Source organism: Adiantum capillus-veneris, chromosome 27 (genome assembly GCF_014529385.1).
Source record: "Adiantum capillus-veneris isolate H3 chromosome 27, ASM1452938v2, whole genome shotgun sequence".
Taxonomy (NCBI): Eukaryota; Viridiplantae; Streptophyta; class Polypodiopsida; order Polypodiales; family Pteridaceae; genus Adiantum; species Adiantum capillus-veneris.
The window spans coordinates 3586513-3611770 of NC_140957.1; the positions used below are offsets into that span (position 1 = coordinate 3586513).

General features: G+C 46.3%; 1 protein-coding gene across 1 annotated transcript; it reads right to left on the reverse strand.

Moving 5' to 3' along the window:
• Positions 1–4909: 4909 nt before the first annotated feature.
• Positions 4910–24796, reverse strand: LOC147421418 (cytochrome c1-2, heme protein, mitochondrial-like). The gene is made up of 7 exons (XM_086503716.1): positions 24640–24796; positions 15507–15712; positions 15126–15405; positions 14980–15051; positions 14755–14871; positions 5377–5442; positions 4910–5285 (listed from the first exon to the last, which is right to left on the reverse strand). Exons 1-7 carry the CDS (start codon positions 24715–24717, stop codon positions 5169–5171), a joined length of 936 nt encoding a protein of 311 aa, XP_086359842.1. The 5' UTR covers positions 24718–24796; the 3' UTR covers positions 4910–5168.
• Between the last annotated feature and the right edge of the window lie 462 nt (positions 24797–25258).

Below are 25258 nucleotides of genomic sequence, written 5' to 3' on the forward strand. Positions count from 1 at the left end.
ATATTGTCCACGGAAGCCCGGGATCTACGGTCCTCAATCATCCCACCGTAGATCCCATCTCCTCCCATGCCAGTGTGAAATATAGGCCAGGATCCCAAGCCTTGCGTCCACGTGGAAGGCCTGTCTTCCATAATAAAATAACAAAATAAAAATAATATAATAATACAATTTAGAAGAAGTATAGATCACACTATGAGCTCGAGAGAAATCTCCATCGCCGATTCACTCTGCTTTGCGATCACACTCTCAATCTGCATCGCGAGCCAGAGAAAGCGAAGAATCTGTTCTTGCGTGCATGCTAACCTAGGGGAAGAAACAGATAGATAACAAGGTTGCGTCCTCACGCACGTGGTTGAGAGATAGAGAGAATTTCCCTTCCATGCTTTGTGTGCGTAAGCCTCCCCCTCCTGGCTTGCGACTTTCAGCCTTGGTGCTTCTTACTGGCAGCGCAGTACTGACTGTGTCCTCCCTGACCGACCGTCCCTCACAGCACAAGGCAATGCATAGTGCACACTGTTGCATTAAGGCAATCCACAGTGCACATTGTTTCATCCCCTTCTGCCTCACGATACTGATCCCATCAGCCCCATCCTTCATAGTTCTGTAGCAACCAACAAAGAGAGAGCGAGACTACCCTTTTTGACGGTTTCTGTCTTCTGCAGGGATTGAGGAACCCTCCTAGGTTAGATCTTCTCCTTCAGGGTTTCCTTCCTCTGTCAAGGTTCGACTACGGATGTGGAGAAGGATATGATGGTCGAATAGAGCGCACAATCATAGCCGAGAACACGGCTAATGCGGAGAAGGGGGAAGGAATGGTTATGGTGGAGGGGGAGGTGATTATGGTGGAGGAAGCAGGTATGGCAATGGTAGAGGTCCAGACTCTGGCAGCTGGAGGAAGAATCAAGAAGCGTTTTTTGTTGGTTGATGACTTTGCAGAAGTTGAAGAAAGTCCTTCTCCCTGACTCGTACTTATTTGTATTAGGCAAATGCAGAGTATTATCTATTGCTGGACAGCTTGGTCGTTAGAACAGGGATGATGAGAGATGACTTCATGTTTTTTTATTTTAAAGAGAGAGCGTGCCATGGTTGCTGCACGCAGAGCTCGCCCCCTCTCTGTCTCCACCTTGATCTCTATGCCAGACTCTGTTGCTTGCGGACCGCGCACACACTTCACGTGCTTTGCTCAAGTGGTGTCAGACAGCGGGTCCGATAGAGCCAAAGGTGTCCATTTGGCACTTGCGCACTTGAACCAGTGAGACAGAGAGACAGCAATGCCTTTGAAGTTTGCAGAGAAAGATAATCCGTCTTCCACGCCAATCACCTTTTAAAAAATTGAAATCTTCCATATTGAGGGCATTTGACGGATCCACGTGCACAGTAGTGCTCGAAGTTAACGCTGTGGCTTGCACAATTGCACATGCAGAGAGAGAGAGAGAGAGAGAGAGAGAGAGAGAGAGAGAGAGAGAGAGACATTCCCTTGCAATCCTCCCGCCTCCCTTTTTCTGCTTAATCAGCCTTGCGCTCCTTGTGCATGGTTTAGGCTACAACGGAGATATAACAGAGAGAACGTGCCTTCAAAGCGACCTATCTCCAAACGAGAGAGAGAGAGAGAGAGAGAGAGAGAGAGATGAAAACAAAAGCACAGAGAGACATAGAGAGCAAAATTTCCCTCGTTTTGGTATTCAGTTCAAAGGGGTATCTCAAAATTAAACACACTTACACCTCCTCCCATTTCTTCTTTTTCCTTAATGGGCTTACCCCAAAGGCCTTACCCTTTTAATAATAAAAAAAGGAGAGGTTTTCTTTTTAAAAATGCATAACTTTTACCATCATTTTATTGGTGGATAGAGGTAGTGGAGAGTTATTAGGCACATAGGACATCCAAAATATTATTAGGTCCTACTATTATTGCACTTGCACGCTATTGCTGTCAAAAAGTTGGATTAATTTCCTGCAAATATGCCGAGTGGATCTTGCAATTGCAAAGCAAATAACTTGTGTTTGTCCCCATTAGCTCTCTATGCACATCCCTCAGCATCGCCATTGCATGATGCTTTCTCCCACTCACTATCCTACTTTCTATCGCCATTCTCGACTTGTTCTGTAGAACATGGGACCTACGTCATGGGAGCACGTCAACCCCATCCCCCACTTGGTTTCTAGAACCCAGCCCCATCACCCTTGTTTGGTCTATGACATCGCTCCACCTCATCCTCACACCCACTTACTCTAGACAATGCATGCATTTGTCTCACTCACGCACGTCCTCTGGCATCACCTGCCAATCACCCAAGGCTACTCACATGAACGAGCTGAGAATAGACGAAAATATATCCCTTTGTCCCTCCGTTGTTGTTTTGACATAGGCTCGCTCTCGCGCTCTCTCTCTCTCTCTCTCTCTCTCTCTCTCTCTCTCGGAGATCTCGTTTCGTCTATGCGCCGATAGCATGGATGGGACAAAGAGAGACTCTGGAGACGCTCTCCTTGCCTGCACGCCTGCAGTATGGATGAGAGAGAGAGAGAGAGAGAGAGAGAGAGAGAGAGAGGGTGTTTTCGTTCTTGCTACAATTGAGACACCACTTGATAGGTACACACAGTTCATCTGTGTGAGACCACTTGACAGACGCGTGACACACAAAGGGAGGCCATGCACAGAAGCAAAACAAAAAAAAACTTTATATCTCTCTCTTGCCTTGGCCTGATCCATAGTGCAAGCAAAAAAATATGTCTCTTAACGAGCTACTACTGACACAAGTCACCTCTCTCTCCTCCGCGTCCCATCACGATGTTTTTTATCCTGAAACATATGCAAGCATCCAGTACATTCTCCTTAATAAGCTCACTATGGAAACTATATTTTTACCTTCAATTGTTGCTCTCAAGGGCAAGCCTCGTGATTTTATCACATGTTAAAACAAAGCGAAGAGGCACGAAGCCCTGCTAAGTTACGAGGGGGGGAAGGGGGTGAATGATATTTATGGAAAGTAAGTTTAAATGAGTGCTTACAATCACATGAGATTTTTATTGTGTTTCAATATAAAAGTATATTATCCATTCTACATATAGAATCACAAATGGTTTATGTATTAGAAAAGGTCCCACTTAGATAATAAAGTGAAATATGCACATTGTACATTGTCATTTGAAATAATAAAAAAATGATACATTATATTATTCTTTACACATACAAAAGCTAAATTCACAAGAGTCGACAACAAAAACTTCGTATTCTTTCTTCAACCTCTCCCTTCTTTCACAAGGAACGGAAGTAGCTTTATAAAATTTATTATGTTTAATTTTGATGTCCAATGAGTTGTAGTTTAGTGGTAGTGTTGTTGAGTACGTAGCTGTTGGATTCAATTCTATCACACCGACCCATGTTTTGTGTTGAAAAGTGGAGGGTAGAACTGCTCTTCTGAGGGAAAAGGCTTGCTAATTTTTTTGTTGGTCCAGAGAACTGTAATTTTCTTTTGTGCCAATGGACAGCCTCCATGGTGAAGACACATTCCTTTTTGAACTTCTTTCATCAACTCTCGTGAACCCAACCATCCTCTCGAATGATTTACATATTAAAAAAAGCTCGACTTAAATAATAAGGTGAAAGGTATAGGTTACACATTTTTATTTGAAAAAAAATGAAAAAAATTTAATAAAAGCAATAACATAAAAAAACCTATTAAAAACTAAAACAAAAGAATATATTAATGCTTTCATTAAAAAAGATAGATTTAATAAACCTAATGAATAATTTAAAAAAAACGAATCTTTGTGAAGTCTTTAAATAAAAAGACTCTTTATAAGTGAGTTTTAAAAACAAATTGAATCAATATTTCATATTGTAAATAACACTTCACATTATGGATCAAACTCCTATGTATACTCTTTAATCCTTTGTTCTAACAAAGACTATGTATCAAACTCCTATGAATACTCTTTAATCCGTTTTTCTTTAAAGTCTTTTTCAACATGCCGAAAAAAGCTTTAGGAAATAGCATTTGAAAAGAAATGCTTTCTTTTTCTTCAATTTTAAAGGGACACATGTCAAGCAAACAAACTTGAACGACCTTCACCCATATGGATACCAAGGCGTTTGGCAGGCCAAAAGCCTATCTCAGTTCGTCCCCACTTTGTGCCACCTATTATGCCCTTTTCCTCTTTAATCTTCAACGACGTTTGCCAAGATACACCTCAAAAAGCTTTTCTCAAAATCGTGGTCCTTCCAAATAGCAAAGCATTTCTCCACAACCCTCTAAAATGACCGTAAACATATGGGCTGATTGAGCATACTGAAATTTCCAAGGCGAAACTATGACACAAAGGAAAAACTCCTAAAAGGTGAACCTATGACACACAAGCAGCAAAACCGATGAATTCTTACCCTGCTAGTATGTGTATTTGACAACTCAATTAAACCCATAACTTTCAGTCATTACTTAAACATGCTGTGTTTGTTTGCTGAAAGAGTCTTGCATTTATCTTGCGCACAGACAGGCATGCTGATAACACACCCACAGCCTAGGCACCAATTTAGAACCTAGACCGTTCTAGAAATCTAAATGCTGATTTGATTGCCACCTTTGCTGTCTCTGGTTTACTCACGATTATTAAGAGGGGATTGCTTGTCAAAAGTATGATAACCAAACCTAGTGATTTTTCTAGTTGGCATTGACACCCGTGACTCAATCCATGTAATCGTTTAGAGGATGTACAGGTCTCCGTCTCTGAAAGCAGCAAAATACCTGGTTTTAAAAGGAATAAACCAGTTGAAAGTTTGAGAAATGCAGATTAAAGCATCATCTAGAAAGGCGGCAATTCGTTAAAAAAATGGAAAATCTAAAAACGTCGCAAAATTCAGAACATGATGCGCCCTCAACAAGGAATATACACCAGCAGCCGCACTGACTGTCAATAGCAAGAAAGTCATACTATGTACACTTCATTATTGGAGAATGTTGCAGTAAAGTGAACAAAAATAAGACTGAAATAACACCATTTGTCGACAGTTCACATTCCTCCTTTCCATTCTAGTGGCCGACAACCAATTTACCATATTACTGGACTCATTGGCAGATGATTAACGAAGTCCGCCTCCAACTCATGAATTTTCCCTTTTATTGTAAACTGCCACCTAACATGTCTTGAGAAACACTCCCTGAACAAAACCTTCTTTAGTTGATCACATCAACAATTACTCTCCTAGACTTTATTGCTGCCCACTTCCACCTCTTGTAGTATCCTGCTTGAAGGAGGGCTAAGCAAAGTACAAACATCACTTTGAAGCCCATCTAAAATACAGAAAGCGAGTGTCACTTAGCTATCAAACTTAATTGCTGAAAATGAGAGAAGAAAGTAGGATGATACTCAAGATGTACTTACTAGTTTTCGCTCCTCCATCTCAGGCTCAGCAGCCCAAGACAAGAAAGTTACGACATCCTTCGCCATCTGCAAGAGTCATATAAGTCAATTAACGGACAGTCATATCCACTATTCTTTACCTAGACAAGTCCCAGCAAAAAAGCATCCATTATTGTTATGTGGATGAGTGCAAGGAAAAAACGGAATATACCTCTTAAAGGTGTGCAAGTTAGAGGGCTCCCCCATAGGACCTCCAAACCCATCTTTGAAGGGGCCTTTAACAGCCGCTTTTGTGCCCCTTAGTTGCATGCATAGAGAGAAGCTCAAGGCTGACTGGCTCAGATGCGTAACTTTTCCCCGAGGGTGCTTCCACCCTTATATTAACCAAGATCCCTGTGAACAGGCTGTAGCCAGCTTCTTCAACCACAGCAGCCAGTACCCTCAGTGCACAAGAGAATAAGGGCCTATGGGGGAGGGTTATTATAGACTCATGGTAGTTACCATGAGGTCTTCCACCCGGCCTTTCACTTTATCAGGTGAAGCACTTGTACTTCATGGCGAGAAGTCACCTCGAGGACCTCCCTTCGTGATCATAAGTACAAGTGCCTCACCTCATAAGTGAAGTCAAGTCTCCACTGAGCCCTCATCTCACAAGGCTGAGGAAAGACGGATTCACGGTTATCAACATAATAATGTTACCAAAAGCTCCATCATGCATAGAATGGTCTGAATACTACAACATTTCTGACAAAGTCAACAGAATAGCGGGTGTAGACCTAGGCATCACGAGACACTCTTGCGCACATGCCACACACATAGAGCATGTAGTGTGTTTTTTTCCGAGAGAAAGATTTTTCTATTAGTTAATGAAACTGCCCATAGGGCTACAACCACCTCTACTAGAGAGGGCTACAACAATCATAAGGGGGAGACTCTCCCAATGAAAAAAAAAAACAACATATGTACAATGAGGCTAAATCAAGAGATGGGAGGAGGGAAAAGCCACACAAGTGGACGGTAGTGCCATCTGAGCACACCTTGGAGTCCTGGACCATGGTGAAGAAAGGCCCAAGGCGCCAGAGTCGAAGGAACGCCTCTCTACGCTCCTGCATGCAGTCAGAGCTGCCCTGGAGTCTCTCAAACTATCCTTTGAGAGTATGGATCAGCTCTAGCCAAAGATATCAAACTTTCTCTGCTGGTGGTACAGGACGAGCCTCAAAGATGCGGAAGTAGCGGGCCCGCCAAATGAACCAAAGTGTAAGACCGCAGATGAGGCCCCAACACTCCTCTCTCTCAATGCACCACTCCTGTGGAGTAAGCTCTATAGCAAGCTGGAGTATAGGTCGACCCCCCTGCATCACTATCATCCTGCTCGTGGAGGATAGCTCAAACTGAAGTGCCGGGCCCGTGAGAGTGGACCAAGCAGCTGCCCCCCAAGTGTATTGCCATGTCGTGGAAAGAGCTGGCATCAGCCGAAGGACACGAAGCCAAACCTTCTGTACCAAAGGACAATCCCAAAGACAATGATGCTGACTCTCCACAGGATGGTCACGAGCTGCGCATGCTGCCGAGAGACCACTATGTACAAGCCAGCTCCCAACTGGCTATCTAGAGTCCCACAACCTCGCCCAAAAAGCTGACAAGAACTCAGTTGTGAGACCCTCCTTTTGCCAATGAGGTGCTGCAGCCGGACGAGCCTCTCTCCGTGCTGCCAGTATGTGACTACCCAATCGAACAGTGTACTGAAAGAAAGGGACACCAGAATGGTCGGCTGAAGAGAAAGGGTCCCTCCAAAACCACATTCCAGGATCCCACCGCACTCGTGTCAGTGGACAGCTCTCCCAAGCCCACAGCCTCCAGTGGCCAGTCTCAAGAGTTGTTAGGTCAGGATCTATGACACAAGTCCTCCCACACATGCCCACAACTCGGATCCTCTGAAAACAACACTCTGCCACCTGTGGGGCCTCTACTGAAACTCGGTGTAAACGACCCTCAACCTGTAGCTTGAAAAACAGGGGGGGGTACAGTCTCTAAGCAAGCGCGAGCTACGATGAGAACCTCCAGTCGCGTGAAGGCCCCCATCCATCTGGGTGCTGTTGACTCGAGAGGTGTGAGCCACTCAACTGATACTGCCTCTGTGATGTCCTGACACATGCTCTGCACCCCTCTCATGCCCTGTAGCTGGATGCTATGAAGCTCCTCTGACAAGCCTGAGAATTGTAGCCAGTACCTAAAGTGCGTGCTAGACCCTCTGCCATGGGACCCCAAGAAACATGAGGCCTACTACCAACCAAGTGGCCTCTCTGAGTGCTAACCATGGGGTTCCAAACAAGGGGCTGTCTCACGCGCTCCTCTGTGCAAGTAGGCTGATGCTGCTCCAGGTCTCTCCGTAGCTGCTCCCAGGAGCAGAGCACACTCACAGCAAAACGGTCCTCCAGTCTCCTACTCAAGCCAACTCTACGCATCTCTCTGAAAATCCATCTGGTCAAAGGTCGCCCGGGGTCTCCAGCCTGAGGCACTCTAGCACTAAGCAACTGAAGCAAAAACTCCTTCCAGGGCTCCTCCCTTGGAAGCAATCCTATGGCAACAAACTTCCCAAGAAGGGCTCTGCTCTGCTGTGCTGGGTCTATGCAACCCTCCCTGAGAACAAGGAAGAGTGATGACCTGCCATGCCACTTTGGCCTGGGCTATCTGAGTACCGTGCCCTGACCAAAGGACGTTCCTGATCAGCCTCTCTACCTGACTGATGCAGGAACTCCAAAAGATCCAACAAGAAGTGATGTACCACATAGTAGCCAACAACACCTGGTTGGCCACTACAACTCTGCCTGCCAGAGAAAGTCGTGCGGAGCTCCAATGTAACAACTTCCTCCTGATGGACAGAAGGAGGGGAGAAATCTGCTGCTCAAGAGACAAGTCCAAGCCAACCTAACATCCCAAGTATCGAACTACAGTCCCTCGGGGAATCCATCTGAAACCCTTCCCTGGCAGCCAATCAGGCGTAGGAGCACTACCAACCGAGAAAGCCACTCTCTTTCTCCAATTGATCAGTGCGCCTGATGCACAACAAAAGGTCTCAAGAGCTTGCTCACACCTGTGAAGGTTGGACTCCTGGCCCTCCAAGTACAAGGCTGAGTCATCTGCAAACTCAGCATCCAGTAGCTCATCTCCCCGAATAGGGAGCGCTAAGCCACGTAGACCAACCTACTGTGAAAGAAAAAACCTGCTCATCGCCTCAGCATAAAGCAGAAAGAGGAAGGGGGCAAGAGGGCAGCCCTGTCTGACAGAACGTGTGAGCATGAAACGGTCACCTCTACCACTGTACAAAAGTACCTGACTATGCGCCCGTTTGTAGAGAGCCGACACACCTCTAATCCAGGCATCTAAGAAGCCCATCCTGCGTAGAGTGCCCTCCAAAAAGTCCCAGTCAACTCTATTGTAGGCCTTCTCAAAATCGAGAAGAAGTATCACCAGATCCTCACCACTAGGGCGCGCAAGGGCAGATGCCTCCCAAAAAGTAAAGATGTTGTCAAGGATACTACGCTCCTTGACAAAACCTGTTTGTGTCCCGTGTATAATGCTCTCTAAAAGTGGATGAATCCTCAAACTCAGAGCCTTGGCAAGAATTTTGTAGGCTGAGTTGAGGATGGTGATGGGCCGCCACTGTCGAATCTCATCCAAGGAGCCACCCTCCTTGGTAATGAGGTAAATCAGGCCCTCACTCGTGCTGTCATGCATCTCTCCTGTGTGTAGGATGTACTGAAAAGCGCTGCAGAGATCTAGCAAAAGCTGGGAGTCAAACCATCCTCACCTGGACAGCTACCACGGGGAAGTACTCTGAGGGTTGCGTGGAGCTCCTCTAACTGAAGAGGCAGCTCAAGCCTCCGGCGCATCTCCTCAGTCACAAGACAAGGCATCTATGCCCACACATGCTCTCTGCATGCATCCAAACGCTCTGACTGAGGCTCTGCTGACAGCAAGTCACGGTAAAAGTCGGTAGCAACTGCATGCATGTCCTCTGGCTCTGAAGCAACTGACCCATCACGCCTCCTCCTCCACTATCTCAAAGAACTCTGTCACCCATCTGGGTCCACTGAGATGCCTATTGATGAAAAGAAAACTCATGGCGCCTCTCCTCTGTGCTAGAAAGCTCCTGGCGAGCCTGGTGCAACTGCTCCTCCAACCAGGGACTATCTGGATGCTGCTCCTGCATCCTCTGCAAGGAAGCAACGCCTCGTCGGAGACACTGCTGCTCCTCTCTCGCTGCAGCCAGGCGGGCCGTAGACTTCTGGAGAAATAGCCGACTAAGCTGAGCAAGTCAAGAGGCCACTCTATCAGCAGGAGAGTCCTGCATGTCTAAGCCCTCTGTCCAAAGAGCCATCACTCGCTCTCTAAGCGCAGAGTCCAGCAAGACCCTCTCAAGGATGTGTAGCATCGTGCTCCCTCTCCTCTGTCTATTTGTCACTGTGAGGATCATTGGTGCATGGTCCGAAAAAGAAGTCCCAGCCAGAATGCAAATTGACCCACCCAAGTCACAAAAGTGGTCACTAGTGTAGAAGCGATCTATCCGAGATAGATTCACTCCTCCCACTCTACGGTCCGAATGAGAGAAGGCCAGACTTTCTGGGGGACTCACAAAGCTAGAATGCTACCACATCTGAAACCCGCGGTCATACATAACCTCTCCCAAGCTGCCAACTCAACTCCATGCACTGTAGAATGGCAATCTCCAATCCTGTCAGCGGGGTTGTCAACGGGGTCGTCCAACATGTTGAAGTCACCCCCAATGCACCATTGCTCTGCTAGCGGCAGAGACTCTACAATATCAAACCAAAACTCTGCACGTGCACTCGCCACATTGGGCGCATAGATGTTCAGGAAGCCCATGAGGCAGCCCTGAACCTGCATAGTAATCCACTGAGCCCTGCCTGGCACAATAATCCCTCTGCCCACAATGGCCTCTTGCAAAGAATCCGCAATAGTCATACATACCCCTCCCTGGATGCCTCCAGGTCCAAATGTAGCTGACCAAAACATCTCATAGCGACCACGCAAAACCGCCTAATGAGGCTCTCACAAAGATGATGCTCTTGTAGCATAAGAATGTCAATCTCACCACATACAAGGCATCTCTGAAGCTCTTGACGCAACCGACCCCTCTGACACTGAAACTGGGACCCTCCTAATCCCTGCACATTCCATGAGATAATCCTCATGGAGTCGGTGAGAGAAAACAGATGCTGCCACAGCAACCAACCTCGCTATCTTTGAGGCCGGTTTGGATGGGGAGTAATCCGCATCCGAACGACCTCTAGAAAGCGCGAAAGGAGTGATTGTCCCGCCCAGGCCCAAGCCGAGCGTGCAGCCCGAAGGGCTACATCCTCTGTCCAAGAATCCTCATGTACAAATACATAGCAAGGAGGGCTCTGAGTGTCAGCAAACAAATGCACCACAATGTGCCTGCAACCCGCTGCATTCGGAGGCGTCACGCTGAACTTCGCAAGAGGCCAAAGTGTCTGCACCAGATCTGTCACCCTTAAGTTCCCTGTGTGGAGTGAGAACTCACTAGCCTGAATCTCGAGCCATTCAAGAACTGAGTGTTGGGTCCACTCTGTGGAAACCCTACCGCACAGCGGAAAGGAGAAGCCCATCGCTGTGTCCAAAGCCTAAATGCCTCTAGCTTCAAGAAAGAGGGCGTGGACTTGAAAGCAAGCCTCCTCCAGGTCACGAGAAGAGTCACCTAGGAACAGTGTGAAGCTGTAGTCGAAGAGGTCCCAGCATCTACGAATGTCAAAACTAGTCAAACCTCTAGGGACTGCTGCAAAATGAGAAGTCTGCACCAAAAAAGGCGGCCTTAGGTGGGGCTGTCCCTCTCGAGCCACACGGCTCATAGCGAAAGCACTACCTCGCCTCGCGACAGATGCGTGTCCAGTCCCCTGCATCTGAGGATGAGTGGAGGAGGGGTCAAGAGATGAGGCTGTGGGCTCCACCAAGGAGAGAGGAGGGACAGGAGGTGGAGGTGGAGGTGGAGGTGGGGGAGGGAGAAGGCAGGGGAGGCAGAGCGGTAGCGTCAGAGGGAGGAGGAGGTGAAGGTGGAGGTGGAGGTGGAGAAACTGAAGTGGACGGGGTCTCCTCAGGCGGGTCTTGCTAAAGGGGGTCAAAACGGTTCCCAGTCGGGACCCAGTGCTGCTAAGCTACAGAAGGTCGGCCACCAGGGGGAGCAATGGGGCGAGCCCGCCCCTATTGGCGGCGGCCAGGCACCTGCTGCCAACCGTCAATTGCCTAATCGCTGGTCTCAGTTGAGGTACCAGCCTGTGCGTCCTGTGTATCTGGTTGCTGGCCATGCGAAACCTTGGGAGGCTACGCATGCGCTGTGGGTCGAGGTCTCCTGCAAGGATAGGCCTTTGCCAAATAGCCCATCTGTCTGCAAATGAAACACTGATTCAAGAGGCCCGAATACTCCACGCTCAGACGGAACCAACCTCCACTCACCCGAGGTAGTAGGATGACCTTCCAGAGAGTATGGGTGTCCCAAACCAGAACACGTACTATGGGGATGCCGGCCGCCTTGGCAGCTACAGAGGCTGCCGTGTGAGGTGTCTCCAAGACAGTCCCAATCGCTGAGCCTATCCTAGAAAGGGCGGAAGGTACTCCCTCCGCAGGCCGGGGAAGCAGACTAAGATGGGCAAGTTTGCCTCCTCGATCAGAACGTCGGTAGTTGGGTCGAAACCGTGGCACCACATTCGGAAGTGTGCTCGAACTGCTCGGATGGCCAAGGGGCTCATCGCAATGACTTTGGACGCCATCTCGGGAGTCTCAAACTCTACCTAGTAGTAGCCATGTCCGAGAAGCTGAGCATCGAGGATCTTGCCCACCTCTGCAAGAAGGAAATCGCGCACCTCCCCTCTATTGGGTCTGGTGCCGAGAATCTTGCAGATAACAAAGGTGCCTCTGCCTCTAAGCTCGCTTGCTCTGTCGGTGAAAGAGCAAGTCGGATGGTGGGTTCTGCGGGATCGGGCGAGGGGGCTGCAATGGAGTCCCTCTGTGGCGGAGCAGAATCCTCCATCTATGTCTGCTGTTGCGAAGGCGAGCGAAGGGGAGTCGAGGGCATCGATGCGAACGAAGCGAGTCGGTGTCTCCGTGAACCCACACGGAAAGAAAACCCGAGGTGAGGGTGGGAGGAATGTGGGCAGGCTGTGGGCAGCAAGAGGAAGGGGGGATGAGGGGCGAGCGAGCAGCACAGGGCAGCGCGAGGAGGAGGAGGGGGGGGGTAGCGAGCCGGGTATCTCCACTGACATAGAGCATGTAGTTGAGATGGCAAAGCACCACTTCACAAAGAAGAAGTTTTAACACAAATCAACTAGTCACAATTCAGAAGAAAACATCACATTGTAGCTTCTGCAGGTAACTCCTTGATGATTCCAAAAAATCCATTCATCTTTGACAGTTACAGGAAAGTGTAAGTTGTAGGTTCATTTGGTCATCCAATACTTAATATTACCATCAACTTCTAGTTAATATTATCATCAACACCATCCTATATTGTCAAGATTGCTCTTATGCAATCACTTTACTCTTTGCAGGGTACTTCAAAAAGTGGTTTTATATCAGGAACAATACATATGGGTCTATGACTCGGTGTTTGAAGTTTTTGAAAAGCTTGCTTTTGCTTTAGTGTCAGCCATTCGTAAATAATTTTTACCTTCGCTTTCCCTTCTCGCCTGACTGTTGAGAGGCATGATTTTAAGTGAGGTAGGATTTCCCACCTTCACATTATCTGGAGCTTCGGCTTGCGTATCTTTTCAAAAACTAACTAAAAACATTTTCCGATGTTCTTCATTGACAAGGATGTTATCACAAAGACTTTCAGGAGGCGCCTATGGGGTGCAATGGGGATCTGAAAATTCGATCCATCACCCAAAGTTGTTGGCTCATTAGTAAGGCCTACAGCCATACCAAGAATTCATACCACCCAAAAAGTGTACTAAAGGCTCTGTTTATGCATGGTATTAGGGGCATTGTGTATTGATAGCGAAGATCTATACAAAGACACAACCTCCTTGTAACTTCTCTACAATGTTGTCAATCCAAGGGATTTGGGAAAAGTTTTCAATCGTAGTCTTGTTCAAGGATCAGTGATGTATCCTGTTCTTTTGAGCACATAATATTTGCAGACCAGCCATACAGAACCCTTCTATAGCCGGTCACTAGATTGTTCTAAGATTTCTTCCCATTGCCTTTTCTTATGATGTATGGTGGTTAATAAGGCATTCAGCTGCCCAGTACCAGATCACTGGTGTGATCTCTTACAAGGTAGTTCATCTCATAGTTACCAGAACAAGAAACTAGAACGGGGAACGGGGAAAGTGGAACAGCAACTGCCACAAAATGCCATTCCCTATTACGGGTACTCACGTTTGAAACACAGAACGGGGATTCAGAACGGGAACTTAGAATGGGAACGGGGAACGGAGACCTGAAAACGGCCATTCCCTGTTACTATGGTTCATCTGGATGACATTTTGGATAACAACCTTTTTTCTACCAATAAACCAAAGTCTAATTTTGTTTAATCTTAAGAAGACACATTGCTCTCCTGTGAAGGTCAAGCAAGAGTTCTTAAGTTCTGTCTCTCCAGATATCTGACTTATTATTGGCATTGCCAGTCACCCATAGCTCCATGCAAAAGATACTACAGACCCCTGGACAAGAGTGAGTGTCTTCTCCTAAGAATCAGGACTAGAAAGGGTTCTAAAATATAAATTCAAATCCACAATAAACTCACATGCACCTATGAGGGCAAGGAGGAAAGTTTCCTTATCCTCATACTCACCCAATCCTGAATAGGAGTAGACTCTAGAGTTGGAAGTCAACTCTTGGAACACAAAACCTGAGCTAATCAGCGTACTCAATTGATATGGTGGAATGTTCAAACATTCTGCTTAGCACAAAGAGATGAAGCTATCTGTATCAAAAAGGAGAATCTGTCGATTGTTCAGGCAACTCCATCCCTAAAGGAGTTAGCTTTTGCCTTTGTCTTCACTAATGTTCCTTTGAACACATGGGATTCATCTAGAAATTGGACGATAAGAAGTGTGTTTCTCTAATGACAGACAGTCTTGTTTCTTGTCTCTTGTTCCCCACATGAATAACACTTGGTTTTTTCCATGTATGTCTTCATTTGAGAAGGGGAAAGATAGTTCATCTCTTGGGCGGAGCGGCCAGTGCCTAGGCATCTCCTAGGGGCAGATCATAAACAGTCAGAACTGTTTTGTGCTTGTCCTTGGCCACCTGGCAATGTCCTGCAGGTGTTCTCTTAGTGGTCCTCCACTCGTGGACTTTTCCCAGATGTCAGATTTGATGCCCATTTTATCAAGATTAAGGAATTCAACAAAGTACCTGACTTTCAGTGGCAGGTACTCCATCTTCATATTCAACAGCACCATCCACCAGCATCTTTGGCATTGCTATAGCCCCGCCAGGGAAATATGGGTTATAATGCAACCCCTCCCTCACCTGCCAGAGTAGGAATCCCTCATATCACACCTCAGTAAGATTCATATCCAACCAGTAATTATTAAACAACAGGATACAATCAAATTTCCACAGGCTAAGAATTATTACCGAGACTCCTGCTGGTGGCTCACGATAACCAGTAAGAAGAGCGAACACGTAGTTTTGACCGTTATGACGAGCCTGGACATTAACAAAAAAACAGTAAATGCCGGTAAAAATTACATATCATGTCTCCGAGCACAGAGACTACTCACCTTTGTAATTAGACTTAAATCAGGAGGATAAGCGCCTCCATTTGCAAATCTTGCCGCCTGTTCATTTGGATAAGGGCTGGGGAAGTGATCACTTGGCTTTCCTGGCCTCAGGTACATCTCACCCTCGTCGTTGGGACCATCCTCAACTTCAGTTTCTGCTGCAATAGCTTTCACCTCATCCTCTGTGTATGCTACCCCAATCAGATCGCGGAATGCCAGGAATGACATGCTATGACAGGCGGCACACACCTGCTGATATACTTGATGCCCTCGCCGAATTCTGCTCTTGAACATGCCATAGTTCCACTTTACGTCAACAGCATGATTAACAGCTTATACACTGAAGGACAAGCAAAGTATATGTATACAGAACAGACATACGATGCGTGATCATAGGAACTTAGAACACCATTGTGAGGCCATGGGTAATGTGGGGCTGGTAACCCATGCTCAGCTTCATCTGCATAGGCCACACCTATAAGGCCTATCAAACCAGCGACACCGGCTCCTAAATAGCCCAAAGCTTTGGCAGATGGTCTTCTGCTGCTGACTCCAGTATCATGTTGCTTGTTAGTGGCAGCAGCCACCTGCAGCACATTAGTTAAAAAATATAATAGTTCATTCTTCAGAATAAGAAGATCCAAGACTGCACACGTAATGTAAGGAATGAATGGTCAGCAAGATAGGTTCTAAAACTGACACGTAAGAGCGCTGTTATCTATAACAGAAAGATTTCTTCCATTCTTGTCTTGAATTTTAACTAAGTAAAATTAAATTCTCATCTTGATTCTTAATTAACTAAAACAAGAATGGACAAAAAACATCTCTACAAAGCAACTGTAGTACAAGTTCAATGCATCAAGAAAAAACTTCTACATGTTTACAAGAAAGAACTCTGTTTTCTCTGAAACGATCAAGTCAATTACAGCAGAAATTTTGAAGTGAGAAAGGGAATTGGGTGCATCATGATGGGCTCAAATGATTGACCAAAACATTGGCAATCTTAAATTCAAGTCAAGCACTTGTGGCGAGAACTCATACTGATCTTTAGTGTGCACAATTGAAAAGTTGAAGCTTCAGAATCACCAAAAGTCTGAGCAACACCACATGGGATAAGATGCATTATATCATTGTTTGAACTTAGTGGACACAAGGGAAGCAAAATAACCTGCACAAGGGCCAAAATGTCACAATTGACGGTCTTGTACCAGTCTTCATTTATCTCAAAAGATATGCAGTAAAAGTAGGTACACATAGCATGAAAAATGCTCCCTAAAACCAAGCCTCTTGTGACCAGCCATCACTCACTTTATCTGCAAGCCATTACTTTGGAAGACAACCAGAAGCGGAAAAAACTTGCTTTTCGCTCACACACCCACGTAGCAAGACTACTGCCCACTCTGTCTCCCACTGTCTGGTCTGCTGATGTCATAGTCAAAAGATATGCAGTGAAAGTTGGTACAGACAGCATGACAAATGCTCCCTAAAATCAAGTCTCTTGTGACCAGCCCATCGCTCACTTTATCTGCAAGCCATTACTTTGGAAGACAACCAGAAGAAGAAAAAACTTCACTTTTCGCTCACACACCCATGTAGCAAGACTACTGCCCACTCTATCTCCCTCTGTCTGGTTTGCTAATGTCGTAGTCAAATCTCCCCGATGACCCCCTGATGTACTCTCAGGGCTTGGTATCCTGGTGCTCTAAGGTGTCTGCCTGCTCAAATAACCTATGTCTGCTGTAATGTGACCCCTTTCTGAATGTCAGTGGGTGGAACTGGGGCCTGGGCAGCTCTCTAAAAATCTGTGACTGTTGCCCTCACTAGTGGGTGAGGATTACTGGAGGAGAGGCTCTCTATGTCTCTGAATCTCTAGGAAGAAGCGACCCAGCTGTCTCTGGTCTGTCAACTCCAAGAGCACTCTCCTGAGTGTGGGTGTCCTTTGAAAAGGATTGTATATCTGCCTCGTATGCTCTCATATGTTGGACAGCTGCAAACGTAGTGCTCCTTGTTCCCCACCCCACCTCCACTTACCCTGCATGTCCTTTGGTCTGTCAATCCGTGCTGCCTATCGAACCTCAAACTTGGCGTTGGTTATATCTCAGGGTGCTTGCCATCATGGCAAGCACGTCCCAGCCGGTATCCCGTTGAACTCAACGGGCAGCAATCGGTTGACCAAAATGATGGTCAATGCGGAGTTGACACACATCGAGCTCAGCACCTGCACCGTCCCAACATGCGCCTCTACCGCTGCGCCCGCTTGCGGGCAGATGATGTCAATGTGTCTCCTGTTGTACACAATGCTGAAAGCAGTGCCAGCCCTCCAAAAAGGTGCGTGACCGGCTCAGCCTGTCACCTGCACCTACACAGGGGCAAGCACCCCGATCTTTAACCATTGCCCTCAAACGTTGGTCTATGGTATGAGACGTCGAATCGCCACTCTAGCACTATGTGGCATATGTGTGTCCATATATCCGGGCCACTCGATGAAGGCATCCTTTAGAATAATCATGAAATGCTCTATGTAACTGTTAGGTGCAGCGGAATGAATGTTGTTTTTTCTCAAGATTAGTGATCTTTATTGCTCAAGGTTCCTTTTAGTTCTTAGGGAAAGAGAGAGCTTTCCGTCTTATGGAGAGTGCTATGATCACGAACAAAGTGAGTGGATATTGTGCGTGCAAGTGAATGAGACTGAGAGAAGGAGAGAGAAGAGATACGACACCCGAGAGGTTGTAAAACCCTCCTCCGAAGGCCCCACTCTCGTCGGCGAGAGTGGTCTACATTGATTGCACAAAGGTGTACAATGCGAATGCAATGGACTGATGCAATGGGACTATGCCGATGACGACGACGGTGATGACGACGGCGACTTGATGGCTGAAATCTGAGATCTTCTAACTGCTGAAATTCGGGACTGTTTCGGTGGCTGAAAATGACTGTTTTGGCTGCGTTTTTATGGCTGAAAATGGGGGGAACATCTGCAACCGTCTAGGGGCTGATCTGCTACTGTGTCATAGGCTAAAAACTGTGAGAATCCAACTGTTGAATTCTGCGTTTTTGCTACTGCTGAGCTGGCGTTTTTGACAAGGCTGAAAAAACGCTGAATCCGCAAGTGATGCTGGCGTTTTTGTCAAGGCTGAAAAACGCTGGCTGGGATGTATTTGCTGAGGTTGGAAAACGCCAGGCAAGAGGACTTGTAGGTGATGGCTTGTTGGGAGGAAACGCCAAAGGGAAGGAGTGGATGGCGAGGGTCTACTGCTGAGGGGGGTACTGCTGAGAAGTTGCCGGTTGAGCGGGAAGCTCCTGCTGCCTCTTCTGCCAGAAAGTGCTAACTTGGGTTTGCTTATATATTAACTTAGCAAAATTGCCCTACCTACTTTTGTTGGAAAGTCACTTAAAAATAATAAGTGAAAATACCAATAAATAGGAAAATAGGCTAAATGCACTGGAAAATTCCCCTAACTGATGCTAATGGATTCTGATGGGAATTCCGATGATCATGCTGTGTGCAACCGGAGGATATGCATCTATGCTAAGTGACTGTGCATGCACGGTCTACGAATAGACTCACAAAAGTGCCAGATCACTGCTAATCTAGACTTGATTGAACGGACTGAACCCTATTGTGGTATAGCTTGTCCACGGACACATAGGGTTGGGATGTGTCACGTGACATCCCCTCCTTTTCAAAGTGAGATACTGGTACCGAACTGTATGGCGTCGAGGGAGATCGCCAACAGCATCCGGAATCCTGGAAGGGACTCTCGCCGGCCCACTTTGATGTGTGGGTCGTGCGGTACTTGAACTTCATAAAGGTCTGCAACGCTTGCTTCTTTGGGCCGCACCGAAAGCGACAAAGTCTTATGTGGCTCCTTTGATGCTTCAACTTCGTCTAGAGTCCTACTTCCTTCGTCTTCAAGAATCTCCATGGCTGAAAATTCCTGAAACCATCTCCAACACAAAACCATTAACATACCCATTCCATGTAAAGTGAAGGAAAAAAATATTGTCTTCTCTAAAGATTGTACATACAATGTAGATGAACATAGAGACGGAGTGACAACCCGTTCATCAAACACATGCAAACAATGCGATCGAATCTTTTCTGTTTGATCGAAATCAATCAACTGTGGCAAATCACAATGGCAATGCCCATGCTTGGTGCTCATACTATCATGTGCTCGTTCAGAAACTGTGTCATGCCAAGGAAGAGACATGGAATGTGACTTCCTTACAAACTTTTCAACTTTTCATGAACAATCCGCATACATTCATGCTCATCCATGAGAGAAACGTGCTCAACATACAATATGTCATGCCTAGGAAAAGGGATCACATAACGATGTTGACTAAAATACAGGAAACCGTCACGAATGAAACACTCGAACAATGCGTGCGTATCAATCATGCGAACACATAATACTTCCTGTGAGGGTTCTTTGGACCAAGGCTCGAGAGCCAAGATCGCTTCTTCGGGATCTATCGAATCGTCTTGTGGGGGATCTGTGGACCTCGACTCGAAAGCCAAGATCGATTCTTGGTGAGTAATCGAATCTACAACGAGGTTAGCTTTGCTAGAAAAAGCATCCACTAACACATCATTCTTGTGAACAATCACATCTTCTTCATGCAACTCATCATGCTTGTGAGAAATCACATCTTGATCATGTAAATCATCATGCTTGTCATTGTCATCCAAATCATCATGCTTATCATTGTCATTCAAATCATCATGCAAATCACTATCATTCAAATCATCATGCAAATCACTATCATTCAATTCATCATGCTTCATACAATCATGCAAATCCTGTGTATCATGCGATGGAGAAGAAGAGACTGAGAGAGTCTCCTTTCCTCGAATCTCTTGCATCGGTGCCTGCACTTGAGAAAAGAGTCGCAACATCTCTTGCAGTCGTGCTTTGTTCTCGCGATAAAATTCTGCTTGTCTTGCTTGGTTCTCTGCTTGTTTGCGTTCCATTTTTGTTTTTCTTTCTTTGAATTCACGATCCAATGTGGCTTGTCGTTCTTTGAATTCACGATCCAATGTGGCTCGTCGTTTTTTGGCTTCCAAGCGTGCTTGCTCACGCTCACGCGCTATGGCTGCCATTCTTGCGGCATTTCTTGCTTTGCGTTGTAAATTCTGTTCCATATACAACAATGCCAACTCCTCCATTGGAGTTAGTGCAATCAGTGTCGTAGATGGGGAAGGGTCAGAAAAACCTCCTGGTAAGGAAATTTCTTCTTCGCCTCTCTCATGCTCATCACCTCCAAGCGAAGTATCCATTCCGCTTCGAGTGATGATCATTCTGAAGTCGTGGGTTCTTGTGGGTTCTTGTGGTCTGGGTTCTTAAGTTCACGAGGAACTTGGGTTCGTGAGGGTCTTGAGGTTCTTGAGGTCCTTGATTCGTGAGAATCTTGGGTTCTTGAGGTTCTTGAGGTTCTTGAGTTCTTGGGGTTCTTGAGGTTTTCTTTCGCTTGCAAATCGCGTTGAAGAAGGATCTTCTCTTCACCCGAGTTCTACTCCTTTCAACGGGCGCACCCCTTGGCAGCCTTGCGCTCACACCAAGGTTGCTTTTTCCCACCTCACGTCGATTGGCCGGCCGCTAAGTGCACGGTCCGATCTCAATGAGTGAAAAGAGACACAAGGGGAGGCTGGACAAGCCCTTCTTTCTTGGGATTCCTGTCACTCTTCAACAAAACACGATTAGGAATTGCCACGCCCAAGTAAACTTGGGTTCGTGCGATTGCAACAAGCAAAAAAAAAAAATCTTGTGGTTCTTTCCTTGAGTAATGCAGAACACTTCCAAAGCTCTGATACCAATGTAAGGTGCAGCGGAATGAATGTTGTTTTTTCTCAAGATTAGTGATCTTTATTGCTCAAGGTTCCTTTTAGTTCTTAGGGAAAGAGAGAGCTTTCCGTCTTATGGAGAGTGCTATGATCACGAACAAAGTGAGTGGATATTGTGCGTGCAAGTGAATGAGTCGGAGAAGGAGAGAGAAGAGATACGACACCCAAGAGGTTGTAAAACCCTCCTCCGAAGGCCCCACTCTCGCCGACGAGAGTGGTCTACTTTGATTGCACAAAGGTGTACAATGCGAATGCAATGGACTGATGCAATGGGACTATGCCGATGACGACGATGGTGATGACGACGGCGACTTGATGGCTGAAATCTGAGATCTTCTAACTGCTGAAATTCGAGACTGTTGTCGCTCCAATCTCAGAATGTTGCGCTCCATGCATGAGATGCCTATGGCTAGACAAATAAACCCTCTTTCTACACACTTGCTTCTTGACTCATATGGGCTATGGCTTTGCATTCCAATTCACATGTGCTAACTAGCCTAACTTTATCTTTAGTCTTGACTCTTTTGAACTTTTGTATAACTTGTCAAATAGGTCAATGTTGATGATTGCAAGCTCTCAATTGATACTCTCAAAAGTGTCAACAAAGAGCGTGATATGACGGAGGAGTAAAATTTCCGCGAGCTCTACTTGGAGCTAGAGGAGATTGACCGACGGGTTTCTCGCACACGATCACGCAAGAGGGTCATTGTCCGTGGAGTCCCTTCGGCCACAAGAGGTAGAGGTGCAAGAGCTTCCCATGCTCGTGGCCGTGGCCGTGAGATGGAGGCTACTACTCCTACAACCTATGTGCCGCGAGGCTCGGGAAGCGGCTCCATTGCGGCGGCTTCTGTTTTGGAGGATGTGCCTATTCGTAGATCCAACACTATGGACCCTAGAGAGCCGAAGTATGACGAGGAGGGAAATCTCCTTAGTGAGGGAGATTATGACACACCACAATCCGATTCATGTGAGGATGAAGATGACATCGATGAGCATAGCTCACAAGAGGAAGATGATGATGATGATGATGAGAGCGGAGAAAGCTCTTAGACTTTAGTGTCTCTCATATCTTTTTTGACCCTACTTCCACTTTTTGCATGATTGAGGCTTAAAAGGCCTACTTTTTTGTATCATCTCGATTATCAAATCTCAACTTAGCTTTTTAATTTATGACATATGTAATGCGAATCGCAGTTCATACCCATTGTGTCTCATTGTCTTGATTCTCAACTCTTGAGTGTCGGCACTTGGCACTTGCAAGTTGCATTCTTGTCCAATGTGATAATCAATTGTCTATTTGTCCTAAGTGTAAAATCTAGGGATAAGAATTGCGTGTTTTTATTTTTGAACGTACGTAACCATGTCATACGACATAAAATTTTCTAGTTCGATGAGTACCGTACGTCTTCGTACGTGGACAAAACTCACGTCACCATACGAGACCACCCTGGGTGGGCTGCCCTTGATCAGGCACATTTGGTGGAGTTCTAACTTCTATCGGGGGTAGATCGAAGATCTGGTGGCATCCCATGTTCGAGAAAAGGTTTACTCATAGCTGCAGACTTATTGATCGTCATCCAATTCACTTTTTCCATTGCAGGAGATCTTGAACCACTTGGAGAAAGTTTACAATAGGATGACACCTACGAAGACAGATTTATAATTGCACACTTTGGACCCTCGACAGTTGAAATCCATGAAGGATCAGATTCTTCAAGTACGGAAGTTGATCTGTGCGGAAGATATGGCTATTATCTTGATGATGCATTTGACTCTCAAGTACAGTGCTTTCTACTTGGCCTTGATTAAATCAAAGAGGACCTTGTTCCTATCATGCTCGATCAAGAGTACCAGTTATGGAAGTCCGGGTTTAGAGAGGGGCTCAGAAGCCCTGGCAAGACAGTTGTCCAAGAAAGGAAAGCAGAAGAAAATGACACAAAAGAATCATACTTCACGTGGTGAGAGATCCAAGAAGAAAATGATATGTCATAAAAGTGGAGAACGAGGGCATGTTCAGGAGAATTGCCCGAAGAAGTTAACTTAGGACTTGGAGTCCACTGAGGTGGTTACTGTTGCACCTGCTCCAACATTTACACACTTGGTTCTGCTACCTTCATCTTCATCAAAGACTCATAGACTTGCAGATGGATAGTACCCTTGTCAGATTTCTTTCTCAACACGAGGCTTCAACGGTTGCTCCTACTTTCTTGGCAGAGCCTAGAGGACCTATTCAATCTTTGGAGGATGGTGTGACACAAAAGTCAACAGATGTTCACCTTTGTGATACTCAAGCACAGGGCATAGGGCATTGTATGTCGGCTTCTCGCATTGTGAGCCAAACTTTGGGGCAAGATGGCTAGACTAGTTCCTAGAGAAGGTGCATTCAATCTTAGAATTTTCCTATAACCTATAGATTTTCATGATATGCCCGCACGGCATGGTGTACGGGCGAATTAGCTCTAGCTGTATGCCTGATACAAGTTCCATGCGCCAAGCATACACTAGTGGCAATAATGGGACCTACTTGTTGCCAGTGGTGGATAGGATTGTCTAGGCTAGTGAGAGGTGTTCTTGATCCAGTGGTGTACAGGACTTGCAGATTGTCTATGCTAGTGAGAGGTGTTCTTGATCCAATGGTGTACAGGACTTGCATATTCCTTCTTCACTCTTGGAGGCCCCAGATCACTGGCCCAAAATCACTGGTTTTGTTGTGTGCCCAAGATCTAAGAGGGGTCATCTCCTGGGTTTCCTCGTCTAGATCCTGCGAGTGGGGGCCTATTTGCGGCTAAGCCTAGCCTTGTGAGGATTTTCCCCATTCTAACATGTGGAGGAATGTTTTAGTTTTTGCCACCTGGCCACTTGTAGGCCTTTTTGTTCGGCATCAATACAAACCCCATGACCCAAAGTCTGGGAAAATATGGAAATAGGGTTAGAAATAAGGCGGGTCAGGCATTTTTGTTGACCCCCATATAGGGAGAGGGGGGCGCCCCCATTCTGGCATTGAGTCTGCACATTGTACTCTCCTATTGCAGAGGTGCAGCCCCGCAGGAACTCTCTCTCTCTCTCTCTCTCTCTCTCTCTCTCTCTCTCTCTCTCTCTCTCTCTCTCCCCCGGCATTTTCAGTTGTCGCCACACCTTCCAGTGCACTTTCACAGCAACAACCATGGGTTCAGTGTTAGCATGTACTGCTTGCTCGTTCTTCAAACAAAGTTTGCATGCTAGCTTCCTTAAGTGGCTTCGTTTTGTTTATAAGCTTCCTTAAGTGGCTTCCTTCTGTTTATTGGCCAACCCCTTGAATTTGAAAGCTTCCTGAAGTTATTTGTCATTGTTGCAAAGATCTCAGATCGAGCTTGTAGGGCTTATGCTTTAAGCTCAAAAACTAAAATTGATACAAGATGCATTCATCAAGAATAGCCTAGGATACTCGTGAACATATCACAAAGCTTGCCAGAAAAGCCAGAAGACACCCACACTGACAGTCTGCCTGGACCTAAGCTAAGCATGTAGCAAAGAAATACTCATGCTATCTCGATGATTGGATCTACTATGCAGAATTGCAATAGGGCAACGTGAATCAAGTGAGCGAGGACCATCTCCTGGTAAGATCGAACAGAAAACAACAGGTGAGGGCTTAGAGAGGGCAATGCAAGCATGGCGATGGCTAACCTGAGCAACCCGCGAGCTGTGGTCCGACCGACGTATGATCCGTGAAAAAGCTCGGCGTGGTAGCAAGCCGACCCCCATTTGCTTTCAAGCGCACGACGGTTACAGCGGTATTACTTGACACCACTTGTGTCAGGTGGGATCGCTATTAATTGAGGGCGGCGGGATTGGTTTCGCGCCGTCCGATGGCGAATTAAGCCCCAAGTGATCGTCATGTGATCACAATTGAAGTGAACCCCAAGGAAAGTCAATGTGAACATCAAGTGATCGTCACGTGATTTCCAATTGAGATGTGATCACCCTATGAACCTACTTATTCCAATGTGATCACCGTGTGACCCCAACCATTCTAAAGTGATTTCAAAGTGATCATCGTGTGACCCCAACCATTCCAAAGTGATCTCCAAGTGATTACCCTATGATCCTCACCCCGTCACTTTTGCCATATTATATTATGTTCTCACCCTCTTTTCAAGTGGCGCACGATAGCTTAATGGGAGAGCTGATGTCTCTAGTAAGGGAGGTGATGGGTTCAAATCGTGGGGATAACCGGCCAGAATCTTTTTATTCTTGGGAACAAACGGACGGTCCACATCTTTCAGAGATCCTGGACCACCGATCT